At 46.9% G+C, this 17,372-nt stretch overlaps 3 protein-coding genes and 1 long non-coding RNA gene across 7 annotated transcripts; 2 read left to right on the forward strand and 2 right to left on the reverse strand.

Moving 5' to 3' along the window:
* The first annotated feature begins 1,016 nt into the window (after positions 1-1,016).
* LOC4804255 (endoplasmic reticulum metallopeptidase 1) lies at positions 1,017-5,033 on the forward strand. 2 transcript variants are annotated; one of them, XM_001360805.4, is made up of 7 exons: positions 1,017-1,091; positions 2,005-2,690; positions 2,768-3,699; positions 3,761-3,945; positions 4,004-4,147; positions 4,206-4,408; positions 4,487-4,937. In XM_001360805.4, the coding sequence occupies exons 2-7, from the start codon at positions 2,005-2,007 to the stop codon at positions 4,935-4,937; spliced, it is 2,601 nt and encodes an 866-aa protein (XP_001360842.2). In that variant the 5' UTR covers positions 1,017-1,091. The 2 variants fall into 2 exon arrangements, with proteins under 2 accessions (XP_001360842.2, XP_033233739.1); XM_033377848.1 differs by lacking the exon at positions 1,017-1,091 and having other exon boundaries at positions 4,487-5,033.
* On the reverse strand, positions 4,970-11,153 carry LOC4804261 (endoplasmic reticulum metallopeptidase 1). Of its 2 annotated transcripts, none has more exons than XM_033377847.1 (10): positions 11,032-11,153; positions 7,597-8,273; positions 7,453-7,537; positions 7,269-7,389; positions 7,053-7,207; positions 6,608-6,991; positions 6,361-6,541; positions 5,968-6,293; positions 5,688-5,899; positions 4,970-5,634 (listed from the first exon to the last, which is right to left on the reverse strand). In XM_033377847.1, exons 2-10 carry the CDS (start codon positions 8,265-8,267, stop codon positions 5,184-5,186), a joined length of 2,586 nt encoding a protein of 861 aa, XP_033233738.1. In that variant the 5' UTR covers positions 8,268-8,273; positions 11,032-11,153; the 3' UTR covers positions 4,970-5,183. The 2 variants fall into 2 exon arrangements, with proteins under 2 accessions (XP_033233738.1, XP_015039777.2); XM_015184291.2 differs by lacking the exon at positions 11,032-11,153 and adding an exon at positions 10,568-10,881.
* Positions 9,323-17,121, forward strand: LOC6898436 (endoplasmic reticulum metallopeptidase 1). 2 transcript variants are annotated; one of them, XM_033377845.1, is made up of 9 exons: positions 9,323-9,736; positions 13,967-14,634; positions 14,699-15,056; positions 15,117-15,681; positions 15,732-15,916; positions 15,974-16,117; positions 16,182-16,281; positions 16,345-16,739; positions 16,816-17,121. In XM_033377845.1, the coding sequence occupies exons 1-9, from the start codon at positions 9,488-9,490 to the stop codon at positions 16,981-16,983; spliced, it is 2,832 nt and encodes a 943-aa protein (XP_033233736.1). In that variant the 5' UTR covers positions 9,323-9,487; the 3' UTR covers positions 16,984-17,121. The 2 variants fall into 2 exon arrangements, with proteins under 2 accessions (XP_033233736.1, XP_033233737.1); XM_033377846.1 differs by lacking the exon at positions 9,323-9,736 and adding an exon at positions 12,265-13,083.
* On the reverse strand, positions 13,176-13,813 carry LOC117183573 (uncharacterized). The gene is made up of 3 exons (XR_004468687.1): positions 13,773-13,813; positions 13,430-13,703; positions 13,176-13,369 (listed from the first exon to the last, which is right to left on the reverse strand). It is a non-coding gene; the product is annotated as an uncharacterized lncRNA (long non-coding RNA).
* Positions 17,122-17,372: the final 251 nt, after the last annotated feature.

A 17,372-nucleotide genomic window follows, 5' to 3' on the forward strand; every position in this document is an offset into this window, starting at 1 on the left:
GTGCAGTTTCGCATATAAATATAAATCTGTCTGATTTGTAGACAGATTAGAAATCCTTTTTACTCATGTACTGTATATATATGCATGGTAAGCATATCCGATTATCAGCATGAGTAGGTAATTGATATCAGAACTAGATTACGGCAGTTAATTGAATCGATCAAGAATACGTATATGTACATCATTTATAAGGTCTAAATTGCTTCCTTCTATCATCTTTTGTGTAGCAGCCAAACTCCACACTAATAACAGAATATATAAATACACTCGACACTGGACCACCCAATATCGTGGTGCGCTTACATATGTGCCCAGTACTTACATTTGTAGTTAGATGGAGGGCACTAATGCTGATTCGTGCAGGTACTCTGTAGAAAAACAATCACTTCAACACTCGCTCAAGTCTTAGCCTAAGTCAATCAGTCCTTCTCCACACTGCCAAACGATCGGTTCTTTTTACTGTAAAGTATTCAGTGTTTATTTATTAGAAGAGTTCTTTAATAACAGTGAATTATTTCTTAGAATATGTTCATCAAAGATAATCAGGTAACTCCCCCAGTCAGTTAGTCATTATTTCCAAATAAATTGTTATTAGTGCGAAATTGAAAGATTTTTTATTTCACCTATGGAATGAATGAAGTTGAATAGATAGGTTCTGCCAGAGGCTAGTTAAATTTAAAGACCTTCGAATTTGTGAGATTTCAGGGATTCAAGTTTTGGATTTATGCTTATCGATATGTATCCCCCTCTAATGAAATTATCATAAATGGGGGCCCGGGACCCCACGCCAAGAATTCTTCTGTATTTATGCCACTAAGATCTCTGCCGCCACGGGAGCGGTGCCCTAATCGGTTTAACTGGCGGCCATCAAGCTATAAAGAGCAATAGCTCCTGCTGTTTTTAAGATCGACTATCGCTAGGATGTAATCTTTTTATGCCCAAGAACCCCAAAATGATAAGGGTTCTGCGGCGGCGCCGCAACCATTGGGATCGGACCGGACCTGGCCCTACTTAATACTTGGGACACGGTCCGGTGCGTGTCAGTTGAATTTATATTTCATCCAGTTCAGGTCCAAGTCGCGTGCTAGAAGGTTGGTGCGGCTCCAAACCGGTTGCCATAATTCACAGTGAACGGGCGAAAGATTACGATCTGAAGGAATTTTCGTTGTACTAGAGATTGCAGTGAACAATTTTTTCCGTTAAAATATAAGACATGCTGTAAAAAATGTGGAAAGAACGTCTGTAGATAAGCATAGCATAAATCTCGAGTGAAGGATTCAAGGAACCACCGATATACATATATTGAAGTTAAAGTGTAAAGGATATACATGATCTCATCTAAGATGAAGGCTCTTTTCAGTTTTCATTCCTTACTCTGGATTTGTCTTCAGTATCTATTTTAGATAAGAAAGTGAGAATATCTATGATATATGAATCAGTGACATAAGTGATATACATATGGACCTCGTAGAAGGTGTATGTGATGAACGGGGACATACATATGTAGTTATCTTTTATTTTTCCTCTCTTTGGTTGATAATCCATTCTGATAAGGAAGTTTATATCCGTTGTAAAATATTATCGGATTCTTATTTTAGCCCACCAATGGAATTGGCCATCAGGCCATTTGCATCATATAGTCGAACACTCTTAAGGTTTAATTAGTTTATGATCTTCCTACACTTTCCCACGAAGTTTATTCTACCAATAAAAACATGATAAAAACGTTCCTGGCTGAAAAGGTTTATGGTTCCAAATCGATGGCAGTATTCCGATCACGTTCAATTTCAGTATATTCATAGATTGTGGGGCTTAATCGTAGATCGTAATCGTATGCCTTTTGATAATCGTAAGTTCCGTAAAGTATGCAACATAGGGAGTCAAGTTGAAGATAGCAAAGCCCGAAAATATGTTACAGAATTTCCCCTTTGTTGGATATTTTTCATCATCTCTGGACACCCAACCTGAGTATCTGTATTTCTTATCGGATTCCCTCAATTTCAGATGTCATTCTCCGCCGTTGACATAACCACCGAAAAGGATGGGGGGAAAACTAGGGATAAGAAATGGCCCTGGTACGGAGCACCCATCTATGCGGCCATCTGCTTTGCACTCTTCTATGTGTCCGTCCTGCCCAGCTTCTACTCGTACCCCGACATGCTGTACCAGCGCGAGGAGGCCCAGCACCCAGATGAGTTCATCGGGGAGCGGTCAATGAAGCAGTTGGCAGAGTACGCGTCCATTGGAAACAAGATGAGCGGCTCGATAGCCAATGAGGTGCACACAGTCAATTTTCTGCTGAGGGAGTTGCAGAAAATTGTGGACGAGTCGCGCACCGACCTTTACGATATCGAGGTGGAGAAGCAGTACTCCTCGGGCTCCTTCTACCTCTGGGGCATGGCCATGACGTACACCAATCTATCCAATGTCGTGGTGAAGATCACCCAAAAGAGCCAACAGAACGACAACTATTTGCTGGTCAACTCGCACTACGACTCGGAGGTCGGAACGCCGGCGGTCAGTGATGACGGAGTCATGGTGGTAATCATGCTAGAAGCTCTGCGTGTAATCTCCCGCTCTGAGAAGACACTGGCACATCCTGTCGTCTTCCTCTTCAACGGGGCCGAGGAGGCCTGCATGCTGGGGTCACATGGCTTCATTACGCAGCACAGATGGGCAGCCAACTGCAAGTAAGTAGTGTAGACGCATAGCCTCAGCTAAGTAATCAGCACTGACTGATGAACCAATGTCCTTCGTATGTAATCAGAGCCCTGGTCAACCTGGACTCGGCCGGCGCTGGCGGACGCGAGATTCTCTTCCAAACGGGACCCAATCACCCGTGGCTGGCCAAATACTATCACCAGAGCGCGGCTCATCCGTTTGCGAATTCGATGGCGGAGGAGCTGTTCCAGAACAACTTTATACCCTCGGACACGGACTTCCGTGTCTTCCGCGATTACGGAAATGTGCCCGGCCTGGACATGGCTCATGCCCTAAACGGCTACGTGTACCACACCAAGTACGACAACTTCAAGAACATAGAGCGAGGCACCTACCAATCGACGGGTGAGAATGTGCTACCCCTGGTTTGGGCCCTGGCCAATGCGCCCGAATTGGATGACACCGCCGCCCACGAAGAGGGTCACACGGTCTTCTACGACTTCGTGGGCTGGTTCATGCTCACCTACACAGAATCTGTGAGCATAGCCATCAACGTGACTGTTTGCCTGATATCCCTGGCGTGCATCGGCATTTCCGTCTACCTAATGACAATGGACAATGGGGCAGATGCGGTCAAGGCCGTGTTCCTGCGATTCGGCATCATATTCTTGGTTCAAGTGGGAACGGTATTTGTGGCCTGTGGCCTAACCCTCCTCGTGGCTGTCTTCATGCAGGCTGTGGGTCTGTCGGAGTCCTGGTACTACGGACACTGGATGATCTTCGGACTGTACTTCTGCAGCCTGTTCTTCGTGCTGGGTCTGCTGCCCGCCGTCTACATTGGCTGGACGAAGCGGAAGACCAACATGAAGCTAGACCAGACCATAGCCTGCTTCATGCACGCACACTGCATTGTGATGATCGTTTTGTGCATCATCATGACCAGTCTGTCCATTCGCTCCGGCTACTTCCCCATGATTGGCATCTTCTTCTACACGATCTCGGTGGTTGTGCAGATTACCCTCAAGCTCTCCCTGAAGAGTAAGTTCGTTAGCAGCCCCAAGAACAGCAGTGGATTCTAATGGATTCTCCTTTCGTTTAGAGAGCTACTTTGTGACGAGCCACTTGATCTGCCAGGTCCTGCCCTTCATTTACTACACCTACATGTGCTACTCGATTCTGATTGTGTTTTTGCCTATGCAAGGTCGCGACGGCCCCGAAAGCAGTCCCGATGTCCTTGTCTCCGTGTTCATCATTTATATGTCTGTGCACTTTGCTGGATTCATAGTAAGTGATCTTCGAAATCCCATCTGTCGATCGATATTCTAACACTGTCTCTTTTCAGATCCCCATTATGCACAAGTTCCGCAAGCCCAAGATTATTTTCTCCATCTTTGGAGTATTAACCATCATATTCATTATACTGGCCACGACATCTGCGGGATTCCCCTTCGTCAAGGAGCTGGCACCACAGCGATATTATGTCCTGGTAAGTCACTAGCTCTAGAAAGCGGAGTCCTGGTCTAAACTAATCGAATCACTTGCAGCACACCACGCGAACATTCCACAATGCGGACAATACCGTCAAACAAGATTCCGGCTTCTATATACAACCCGTGGATACGCGGCTAGGCGAGCTGGACGGTACGACGTTCCAAAATAGAGAACCCTCCAGTTGGACTGATGCTTCCTGTGCTGCCGAGCCCTTCTGCGGATTGCCCATCTACAGCGGTCGCTGGATTGACTGGAAGTAAGTTCCACCTCAGACAAAGCCTCAAAAGGAGGATGGGAATGGTTTATCTAATGCTATGTGTATTTGTCTGAATAGGGACTCTGCTCGGTGGATCTATAGCCCGCCTCCACAGCTCCCCATAAACATCGATCTGACGGAAGTCTCTAAGGCATCTCTGGGACAGAACAAGGTTCGCTACGAGTTCAGCCTGCGGGCCAGCGATCGCGTCATGATCTACATAGCTCCAATGGATCAGGTCAAGGTCTCGGACTGGTCATTTGACAAGACACCCCTGGATGAAGGGCACACTCCGCCGTATCTTATGTACCACATATATTCCATGACCGAGGAGCCCTTCGACTTCTGGGTGGAGCTCGAGCATGAGGTCAGTAATACGGAGGGACCGTATTTCAAACTGGTAGTCTCGGAGCACTTCCTCTACCACAAGGAGCACTACACCGAGGACTTCCGGGAGTTCCTCGGCACTTTCCCCGACTGGACCTACACCACCGATTGGTTTTCGTCCTTGGAAAGCTGGGTATTGTAAGCAGCGAATAGTTTTAAGGATACATCGATTTGTTAACTTAATACAAAATTTATAGTATATTTTAATAAGCTAATTATAATCTTAAATCTTAAAGCATTTATGACGTGACCAGGAAACTGGCACTTTGTTCGTTGGATTACCAGGATAAGGGGACATACATGGAGAAACATTAACCAAATTTTAGAGTGACTGAATGGCAACATTGGGATTCAGTTTGGTTCGATTGTCGACTGTACTGGGGAACACTTAGAGCTGCCAGCTGTTGTAGGAACCAATCCAGGAGCTTACATGCGCCCACGGCGGAAACGTGGCCAGGAACTCCCTGAACTCCTCATCTACGTACATGTCATGGTGTGTTCTGTGTCCCATTATGGCAATCTTGAACGTGTCTCCAGACCAGTTATCGTTTTCATGCTCAAACTCCATGCTGAACTGGAGGGGAGTGGGATCCAAGGCGTACGACCAATAAACATAGTATGGTGGCTTCACGTTCTGTTCGAGAGGCTCCTTGGTGAAGGTCCAGTCCACCAGTGTAGTGCCGTTCACCGGCTGAATGAATATACTCGTGTGGTCGGGCCCCGAGATCTCTAGTGTGAACTTTATGTTTTTAGCAGAGCTGCTGGACTTGTCGATTATGCTCAATGTGGGCAAGTAGTCCTTGTTGGGCTCTGGGCCCGGGACGAAGTAGCTATTGTCACTGCAAAGGTACTGATAAGTCATAAGCTCACTTCTGGTGCTCAGCTCACTTACACTGCGTTCAGCCATCGAGAGCTGTATATGGGGTAGCCGCACATGATCTCTGAATCACAGTCGATTGGCTCCGCCTTGGAGTAGTTGGTGTTGTCGAACAATATATCATCAAGGGTGTGGGGACGACGATCCACGGGAACGACAAAGTATCCGGAGTCCGTGTGGTTTACGGTGCTTGCTCGATCCGCATTGTGGAAGGTACGAGCCGTGTGCTGTAAGAAAAGGCAATCAAACGGATTTATCAAGTAAGATATGGAAATATTTGATAGATAACACTTACCACAGCAAAGAAACGCTGGGGGGCTGTCTTCTCGGCATAGGGGAACGCAATGGGGGTGGCGGCAAATATGATAAAGAGTAACGTACACACGCCGAACATCGATATGATAGTCTTCGACTTGCGGAAGAGGCAGAGCAGAGGCACCAGAAAGGGGGCGAATAGAATGACCATCAGGGCCGTAAAGAAACCCATCAGAATCTCGGGATTGGTGTTGCACTCTCGCCCCTGCATCGGCACGAAGACCACGTAGAATGCATAGCAGCAGTAGGTGTAGAACATGAAGGGCAGCACCTGGCACAGGCAGTGTGGGATGAGCCAAAGAAAGTCTGAAAGGACATGCAAGATTTGTGTGTTGGAGTAAACTCAGAGATGCACTATCGAATAGATACTCACTTGTCTTGTGTGCCCGCGTGACCATATTGATGATTACGGAAAGGGTATAGAAGGCAATGCAGAGCATGATAACAAAGGCCGAGCGAATGCTGTAGCTGATCATGACCACTGTGACGACGGTCAGGATGAGGCAATGGGAGTGCATCAGCAGTTGTATGCCATAGCCCAAGGGAAGTCCATGCTAATGAGGTAAAAGAGGAAATAGTTAGTTATCAATGACCCAAGCACTTTTATTTACTCCACTCACCTCCTTTGTGCGGCTAAAGTAGATGGCTGGGACGATGCCCATGCCGAATAACATGGGACAGAAGTAGAGGCCAAAGAGCATCCAGTTTTGAGCAAACCAGGACATGGGCAGATTCACAGCATCCAGGAACATGGCTATGGATAGGACCAGCCCGATACCCAAGCCCACCCCAGCCACCTGCAGGGCAGTGAGAATACCGAACTTGGCCCAAATCCTTCGCCTGAACATGCCTGTGCTGCTCGACATGATCCAAATGTAGCCCACAATGGTGGCGCACACCACGACACATACGGATATATTGATGATCTCGCCCGTGCTCTCCGGATAGTAGACAAAGAACCAGCCAAGCACATCAAAAAATATCATGTGTCCCTCGGCGTATTTCTACATAATTGCTGGAAGCTATTAATATGAAATTGTCGTTTGTTATGTGAATAAAACACACCGAAGGATTCTCCAATTCTTCGGCATTTGCTAGTGCCTTCACCAGAGCCAAAATATTATCTCCCGTTAGTTGATAGGTGCGTCGCGGGATAAGATTGAAGCGATCGTATTTGGTGTGGTACACATACCCATTCAAGACCTGTGCCATATCGAGTCCTGTTTAATGGGAATATATATATTTAGTATCTGCTTTTTGGAAGGCAAAAGAATTCCGTACCAGGTATATTGCCAAAGTCACGGAATACTCGAAAGTCCGTCTCCGATGGCACAAACCCATTCTGGAACAGTTCCTCGCCAATAGTGGAAGCAAAAGGATGAACTATGTTCTTGCCGTAGTACTGAAAAACAAAATAGGAGATTAAAATGAGCTCCAAACTGAAGTAATGCCAGGGTCTGTGTACCTTCATCAACCAAGGATTGTCAGGACCAGATTGAAAGAGAATTTCCCGTCCTCCGCTGCCTGCCGAGTCCAAGTTCATAACCGCCCTAGGGGATAGTAAAGTTGTGATAAAAATATATATGCTCGAGGTCCCAGCATCACTCACTTGACGTTCTGGGCCCAAGGGTGCTGTGTGATGAAGGCGTGGCTGCCCTGCAGCGGATTCTCCTCGGCTCCATTGAAGAGGAAGACCACCGAGTAGGTGAGCGGAGTCTCGTATTTGGTGATGACCCTCAATACTTCCAGCATGATCACACACATCATGCCGGCGTCTCCCGCTCCCGAGCTGCCTGGCACCGAATCAAAGTGAGTGTTGATCAAGAGGGCGGCCTCGCTGGTAGCGTTTTTGGGTGACAGCTTGACCACCACATTCTGGACACTTTGATAGACATTCACCATGGACCAGAGCAGGTAGTTGCCCGACGCAATCTGCACATCCTTCTCGATGTTGTAGAGATCGGTACGAGCACCGTCGATGATGTCGGTAATTTCACTGAGCAGGAACTGCACGGCCACCTGCTCGTTGGCCGCACTGCCCACGACCTTTGGCCCAATTTTGGATAGTCTCAGGAGGGTGTTCTCGGCCCGCTCCCCAATGAATTGGCCCGGCTGCTGAAGCTCATCCTGTGTTGTCTTCAGGCGCGGCATCCGATGGAAACTGGAAACCGCCACCAAGTAGAAGAGCAGGAACCAGAAGGACACAAAGAGAGGCGCCCAATACCAGCCGATCTTACTCCGGTTATAGATGATCTTCATGTTCTCGTACTTTGATTTCATCTTGAGCTGCAAGTGAAAGCGGAAGGTAATGAGTTCTTGTATATCGTTTGTCACCAAAAAATGAACAAAAAGTGTCACTGTCCTCCCCCATTAATTGACTTCAATTGTCTGTCGGCACTCGAATATGGAGTGTGACGCATTCCGCTGATAAAGCCTGATATTCCACTGTCGTGTCATCGTCACTAATCTCTACACTTTCGTCGGTCAAATGGTCTGATGGGGAGGGACTAGGGTTGAAGCCGCCAATTCAACTCGAAGATGTCAGGCCACAGCGGATTTTCACTGAACGATCCTCATCGGTTATGTAGAGTGGCACATGAATCAATCAGAGGAGGTGTTTTCTAGAATTTTGACTAAACAGACACTGATAAGAGCACAGAAAACATCGATTAATAGTGACTATCATAGACCTCGAAAGTTGAATGAATTTTTCCTCACAGAACAACACTTAATCAAATCATCTGCTACAGATAATACCTATCAGATTGCTTAATAAGTAGTGGGGAATGGGCAGGAAATGAAGTGACTGGAGTGTATAGACTAGACGAATATGAAATCTTGAGTGCCCTGAATTTTGGGGGAAAACATGAACGAATCGGAGCAAGAGATTAGCTGGGAAAATACTGCTATTTTGTTTACCAATTGTATGAGCCACATCTAAACTAAAACTGGACCGGACAACATCTGGTGACCATTCCGCGGCATTAATGACAACGACGACGATGAAATGCTGCAGGGTTTCAGATAGAATGTATCGACAGCAATGGCTGTTGGCAGAGATGCAGCCTTCCAAAACAATAAACAATAGACCAAATATTTATATTCAGTATTTGAATAATCTGACATTTCGGCAAAAGTACAAGAAAACTCGTAACCATCAGCATCCGAAGCAAATGAGCATTGAACGGGACACAATTTGTAATTTTTTGAGCGATATTTCATTCTTATTTATAGCCAGCTGGGCCGTAATATTTTCGTTTAATGTTCACACATGTGTGTGGGGGAAATATCTAATAACAAATTGGGTATATTTTCTCAGGCTGAATAGACGATACACTACTAATCTGTTAGAGAAAGATCAGGGGATTTTCAATCATTCAACATTTCTGCAGGGCATACAAAAGTGTTTCACTTTCGTACTTGCACCGCACCAGAAGAATGCAGTAAAAACAAAAGCTCTGCCAGAAGATCGCCCAGTATCGCATGGTCCATTTTGTTGAATGTGTCCCACAAACAAGGCAGAGGATCACCGACTAGTAGAGCAATCAAACGGCGACAAGTGTTCTCTCTGCTGCCAAGCGAATCCGAGTGCTCTGCATATTGCAATTTGGGTCGCACGGCGTCGCGACTTCGACCCATTTCCATTGACTTCCAAGTCACCCTGCAGAGGCGGCGATTACGAGTGCAGCGGCATTGTGCATCGATTGTGCAGTGAAAAAGTGTCGATTAGCTGCTGCGGCCTACTGGGAGTAGGTGTACACCCCGCTCTCTGCATGATTATTCCGTTATCGATCGACCCAATCATCTCGCGTACAGCCACTCAAAACAAACCAGCAAACAGAGTCGGAGCTCTCTGTGTGTGGGTGCCACGCCTACTTAACAACAAAAAGAGAAACGGCAAAGGAGGGGGGGAAGAAGAAGGAAAAACTATTTAAAGACCATTTGAATGCGGGGAAAGGAAATGCAGAAAGATCCAAAACAAAAGTAAAGTCATGAATAAGAGGAAAAAGAAAAGAACGAGGCGGCGGCAATCAACTGTGACAAGATGAAGCGTGAAAGGTCAGCCTAGGGTTCGACGCTTTACATACCCTTGGATATCGATCGTAGTGGGAATTACAGGATATAGTCCCACGGTTCGTATGTACTGCCTATGGTAATATCTAGGGCTTTATTTACAGTCTTTTTATACGTAACAAACACCTGATGAAACAAAGCATACTCTTTGCAAGGGAAGGGTATACCAACAGCAAGTGATGCCTGCCGGCTACAGAAACAACGGTCGCGACAGACGAAGGCAGCCGGAAAGAAGAGGTTCAAAAAACAATCATAGTATCTGCCACAAACAAATGCAGATGCTTGCCGCCACACACACACACACGCACACACAAACAATACAGAATAAATACATATGTATGTATGTATATAACGCGACACGCTGCAGGCTAAAGTCAATAACCTGACGGAAAGGAAGTTTGTTGCGGTTGCACTTGCGGTTGTTTGTTGTCTCTGGAAAGAAGGCAAGCGGAGGGAGCGGACGATCTCGCCGAAGCCTTGCAACTGGAACTCCTGCACTCTCTCACCTCCCGCATCCAGAACTTTTGCGAACAGAACACTCCTATGTGTTCTGCTCTCGACGATCGCTTGGCACTTGGCACACTGTGTGGAGACACCGACAACAAATTGTTGGCACACGAAATTATTAGCACATCTGCCCAAAAATAAACCCAAACTATTCGGCTTTCACGTTGACAGAATTTGGCCGAAATCGTATTTGAAACGCGGTCAGTAGAGACGCGAATAAGTGTCCAAGTGTCCAAATGTCCGAGGGATCAGCTGATTCACCGAGAAGCGCATCTGTCCCGTTCAACGGTCGGCGGAGGTCTGCGTCTGCGTATGCTTCTGCCTCTGAGGCTGCTGCGTTTACCAACTGAATGCTCTTACAGGAGAGATGCGGCAGAGACACGATCGCTCGAATGTCGGAGAGAACTGGCTCTCCCTTTCGCTCTCTCGAAGCAGTGGTGTGCTTCGGATCACTCTCACTCACTTGCTAGGCTGATGCACTTGTCACGTCACTGGCTATTGTTGACCCGATCCTCCTCCGCTCTGATCTGAAGAACCCAATGTTCTCGGTAGACGGACTGGGAGCCGACTAAAACGATCGCTTATGGCCAGTGGCAATTTTATAAGTACTCAGTTGATGGATTTGTGTGTTGGATTTCGGCTATTTCCAAGTGCTTGAGCCTCAAGAGCCGCCCGACGCTCTGCTGGGGCTTATCGTGGAATTATCAGAATTGGACACCTAATCAAGTAATTTGACAGGAATAGAACACACACAAACACACCTGCCCAAGAGGGGGGCTGGCAGGCGGCAGGCAGTATGCAATAGGCATTGACATTGGCCAATCTGTTTTCATTTTCTGGACACGTTCCTTGGCTTAACTTGGATAAGCACCGCAAAGTGCCAGGGATTTCATCAGTAATTAGCCGCAATCACGATTAAGGGGGGCTTCGTAGACAAGTGAGACGCACTTGGCGATACAGAGGCTGAAATCATTTATGATAAGGATACGGCAGCGCATAGAGGCGAAAACTTGAGAGCACTTGAGACCATTTCTCTCCCCACGACAGATCTTCGGCAGACATATTTATTTTATTGTTCCATTGCAATTTTGAACGATACGAATTATATGGCCCATTGGAATGTGTGCTTTATCGTACTTCTTAGGCAAGATAGTGGCTAATTGGCAGATATACTCAATAAATGCATCAAATATATTCCTTTTGATGTTTTGCTGAAGCACTTTCCGTGCATTCCGATGCCTCTGGATGCTGGGGAACGGGAACTGCCAGTTAAGGTGACTCTGCGCCGTTCAGTCGAGCGAGAAAATGGGTTGACATCATTTGATGGCAGCAGCCCAACAGTTTTCCCAGCTTTGGAGTCCACTCAGCCGGAACGCGTGCAACAACAGCGATGATCCATTGGGCAGGTGAATCTGAAATACATACGAAACTAATTCAAATAAACGCAAAATAGTTTGTTAATCAAGCGAGTTAAACAACGGAACCCGATCCCAGATGGAGGATTCGCAAATAGGGGGGACAAGGCGAGACAAACGATAGGCAAACAAAAGTGGAATGACACATAAACGAAACGAAATGAAATCAACTGGCAACAACACAGCACAAATTAATTAGTAAACTCTGTAGAAATGCTAGAGCAGAGCAGGTAGGGGCATTGCGAAACAAGTGCCAGTGCCAGTGCCAGAGACAGAGGGCATGGGCTTCAAATAGTACAGGGATCGGAACTGTCATTGGGGCTGGGTGTGTTCGGAAACTGAAGCTAATGTTAGTCAGTCAGAGACAACGATAGCAAATACCCACAGCTCGGGTTTACGGGAAAAGCTGGCGCATCTGGTGAATCTGTACGGAAGAAGAACCTTCCAAAGTGGCAATCTTTATGAGCAGTAGTACAGTGTCAGTGCCGTGAGCGAACACGAGCGACGGGACTAATCAAGCCGTTCTACACCGTGTAGATTTAATGGTTCCAAACTTCCAAGTCGAAGGTGCCGCCGCAATAGTGTATCTCCGAGGGCTGCAGGCTGGCAACAACAAGAAACGGGGAAATACGAGTATCTAGGAACTTGTTTCTGCGCTTTTACGATACACAAAGGCATTTCTTCATAATAAAGATAAAACTCGGTTGGCAATGGCAATGGATCTATTGTTCTACCGCACTCTACTGTAGCCCCCGAATGCGAAAACAAGAAGTCTCATAAAATCCCATCCGCACGCGATCGGAACCCAAAGGGGTGTGTGGTGTTTCACAATCGGAGCAGCACTTAAGATATTGTCGAGCCCACGATACCGATAATTTACCTATTCGGCGAATTCCTGAAAGCGTTGGACTCTCATATATCTTTGGAAGACCGACCAGACTCGAACCTCAATCGGAATTCAAGGGTGACGGGGCCCAGACGTGATCGAGCTTAAGGAGTTACGAGCAAATCCTTAAAGTGTCAGTGCTTCGGATTTGTCGAAGGATAAATCCTGTGGAAATCTCAATATATAGAAGTTCCAGCAATCTATAAAAATGAGTGTACGTATGGAATTTGTATGGATTTATGGAGTGGCAACAATATGAACAGTGCAAAACAAGTGATTGATGAAGTGAAACTAAAATCCTTATAGTATTTTACTTTGTTCTTAAGAAGAAGCACGTCCCACAAGTGAATCCAATATTGTGTGAGAGTCAGGAAGTTTCATTTAATTCTGGGAAGCATATTAGAAAATGAAAGTGTTTGTTACATAATTAGGATGTATTAAAATTGAAATACAAGAGATCCGTAAGCAAACCAAGAAAGGCGAAAGGATGAGAAGAGCTCCTGGTCAATGTCCAGGAAAAATAAAACAATCACTATGACAGATTATATGCTCATACGTACGAGTAGATAAGAAATCGATTAAAAACCATGAACCAATACAAAAATTACACCCTTCAAAGATGCCGCCGGTCTCGCCAATTCTTTTTCTTCGTTTTTTGCATGTTCACTCCATATGTTTGTAGGGTTATTTGTTCTTTATTAATCGGTTATCGGTTTATGGCCTCAACTTGAACCGTTGACGGTGGATCCAGCGCAACCTACCGCTGAGCACACGCCCGTGAATCATGGATTAACACACGACGATGAACTACTTCAGTGCTGACCGTTGTTTAATCTAGAAATCAAAAAAGAAAGTAGAGAATGTCTTATCGGTTAACGGATTGTAAATCAATAAATGTTTAACTTTGTATTCGCCCAAAAGCCTGGGCACAATTGAAATGCATCGCATCGGATTGTGAAGTTCACGTGTTCCGGTATTGCTTCGATTAAAAGTCCAAGATTAGATATGGATAAGCTATAATTACCTATATACACGTAACGGAAATTTATAGAGCAACCACCTTATCACTGGACACTGCAACACTCTCTCTTCAACAGTTCAATTCCAAGTATCACATCGACGTGGACTTCGAGGTGCCCAAGAAGCTGCAATGGTACTACGCCCCCGTCTTCTTTGCCTTCTGGCTCTGTCTGTACCTGTCGCTGGTCAACACCCAGATAAACAGCATGCCCAAGGCCCTGATGCGTAGCGACGAGGCCAGCCATCCGAACTCCTTCATAGCCCAGCGCGCCGAGGACACTCTCATAGAACTGACCCGCATTGGACCCCGCGTCGTGGGATCTGCGGCCAATGAGGTGGCTACCGTTGACTTTCTGCGCGCAGAGGTGGCCAAGGTCGAGGCCGAGATGAGCGATCGTTACGAAATTGAGATCGATGTCCAGCAGGCAAGCGGCGCCTACATGCACTGGGAAATGGTTAACATGTACCAGGGCATTCAGAACGTGGTCGTGAAGCTGAGCGAACGGAACTCCAGCAACGAGAACTTCCTGCTGATGAACAGCCACTACGACTCCGTTCCCGGCAGCCCCGGTGCCGGGGATGATGGGTCCATGGTGGTTTCCATGCTGGAGGTCATGCGTGTGATAGCCAAAGCAGGCGAGCCACTGGCCCATCCAATTGTTTTCCTGTTCAACGGGGCCGAGGAGAATCCCCTCCAGGGCTCGCACGCCTTCATCACCCAGCACAAGTGGGCCAAAAACTGCAAGTAGGTGACCCAGCAGCTGCAGCTAGTCAGGATCCTGCTCATTCGCTCATCTCTAACCCCACAGAGCTCTCATCAATTTGGACTCTGCCGGCAGCGGCGGTCGGGAGATCCTGTTTCAGTCCGGACCCAATCATCCCTGGCTGATGAACTACTATCGCAATGTTCCGCATCCGTTCGCCAACACCCTGGGCGAGGAGATGTTCCAAGCTGGCATTATTCCATCCGACACGGACTTCCGCATCTTTCGTGACTATGGCGGCGTTCCCGGCCTGGACATGGCCTACATATTCAACGGCTTTGTCTACCACACCAAGTACGATAGGATAAACGCTTTTCCCAGGGCCTCCTTCCAGCACACGGGCGACAATGTGCTGTCCCTGGCCAGAGCTCTCGCCAATGCACCGGAAATGGACGACACCGCCGTAAGTAGAAAAAATCGTAGTCTGCTCTCGAATGCCTACAAAAATTACGCATACTTTCAGGCGCACGCGGAGGGCCACAACATCTTCTATGACTTTCTGGGCTGGTTCATGATATTCTACACGGAAACCACGAGCATCATTGTGAACGTTGTTGTGTCTCTGCTGGCCCTTCTGGCCATTGGCATCTCCTTGTACTTCATGTCCGTTCGCTCGGGATGCAGCTGGAAGGGAGTCCTGCTGCGTTACGCGATCACCATTGGCATGCAGCTCGCCTCCCTCGCTCTGGCCGTGGGCCTCGCACTGCTCGTGGCCGTCTTTATGGATGGTGTGAATCGCTCGATGACTTGGTTCACCTCCACCTGGACGATCTTTGGCCTCTACCTGGCGCCGATCATCTTCGGAATGAGCATCCTGCCAGCCCTGTATCTGGAGAAGACGAAACGCGATCCCCTAGGCCTGGGGTTCCGCATCCAGTTGTTCATGCACTCGCACTGCTTCTGGCTGATCGTGATCATGGTTACGCTGACGGGACTGAGCATTCGATCGGCCTACTTGATAATGCTCTGTGTGCTCTTCGATATAGTGGCTTTGATTGTGAACTTGGTCACCAAGTGGCACCGCAAAGGTAAGTAGAAAACTTAAAGGAAACTTAAAACTACTTCCATCCTTCGACAGCCTATTTGTTTGCCATTGCTGTCACGGTCTGTCAGATCCTTCCATTCGTCTACTTCACCTATTTGTGCACGGCGGCTCTCCTAACTCTGATGCCCATGCAGGGACGCTCGGGTTCGTCATCCAACCCCGACATGGTTATCGCAGCCCTTGTCTGGTTATTTTCCCTCATGTTTGCTGGTTTTATTGTAAGTAAAAATTGGATCGCTTGTGCCTGACTTGTGGTTAAGAGAACTCCTTCGTAGGTTCCACTGATCATGTTCTTCCGCAAGACGAGAACGATTGTGCTCTGCTTCCTCGGGATTACCATTCTGTTCATTGTAATCGCCGTCACGAATGCCGGATTCCCCTACAAGGAGAAAACATCAGCTCAGCGCTACTCATTGATCGTAAGTGACACCTTAATCGCTACTTAAACTATCCTGTTTGGATCTGATCGTGGCCCTTTCTTAGCATGCACATCGTCGGCTACATAACGCGGATGGCACCACTCGCATGGACGAATCAGGCCTGTACATATATCCCCAAGATCGACGCATCGAAATAGCGCGGGGTAAGCTTACTCTTTAAATTCATAATTCTCTGGATTAATACGAGTATCCCATTTGATTCTCAGACGAAATAGATTCCATCGGAGAGGTGCAGAGGGTCAGCGACACTTGCGACGAGGAAATGTTTTGTGGGCTGCCCCTGTACAATCATCGCTGGAACAAGGCTCGGAAGTACAGCCTGTGGGTGCCTGTGCCTGAGCTGCCAGAGATACCCGCGGAGTATCCATCGCTCATTCTGCAGGACAGCAGCGAGCTGGAGAGTGCCACGCGGCGGCGTTTCACCTTCTCACTGAGTGGACCCGACCACATGGGCATTTTCGTGAATATGAAAAATGATGCCAAGCTGGTGGACTGGTCCTTCAACGACACTCTCGTTCGGGAGAAGGCAGAACCACCGTACATGGTGTACTTCTCCTACGGACTGGACAACAGTTCCCTAGAGTTTACTATCGACGTTGAGGTGAGCTCAATCCACATTTAATGGTATTCCATATTCCATAAGTATGTGACCTAACAAACCAATTTATTGCTTGCAGAAGACAACTTCGACATTCGATACTCCCACTCTGGAGATTGGCATTGGCGGACACTGGGTTAATCAGGATATAACTGCCATTGGAAGGCTGAGCAAATACATAGATCGATTTCCCTCGTATGCCTACATACAGGGCTGGGTTGGGACCTACGAGACCTGGTATTTCTAAGGGGAATTACTCACAAGAAGAGATTGGGCTTGCTTTACTAATTGTAGTCATTAAGCGTTATCGATTAACTGTATAGAATCTGATAAAAAGTATATATATTTTATTAAACCATTAAACCTACGAATACTACAAATATAATGGAACGTCTTTTTGAGTATTTGTTTTGGTAAATTATGCATTCCATTCCCCGGTTGGAAAGGCATGTTCGTGAAAGGAAAAGTGTTTACTTAAGGCGTACGAAACAGGGCCAAGATAAACAACAGGTGGTACGGTGGAAGCAATTAGCCACAAAAATATTATTCCACTAGGACTATCTGCTAAATTGTAGCTAGAGAGCTATAAGGCACATGCTAAAGGCCCAGTCTATCTTCATTTCGAGACCGGGGATA

The sequence above is a fragment of the Drosophila pseudoobscura genome, chromosome 3 (assembly GCF_009870125.1).
Source record: "Drosophila pseudoobscura strain MV-25-SWS-2005 chromosome 3, UCI_Dpse_MV25, whole genome shotgun sequence".
Lineage (NCBI taxonomy): Eukaryota > Metazoa > Arthropoda > Insecta > Diptera > Drosophilidae > Drosophila > Drosophila pseudoobscura.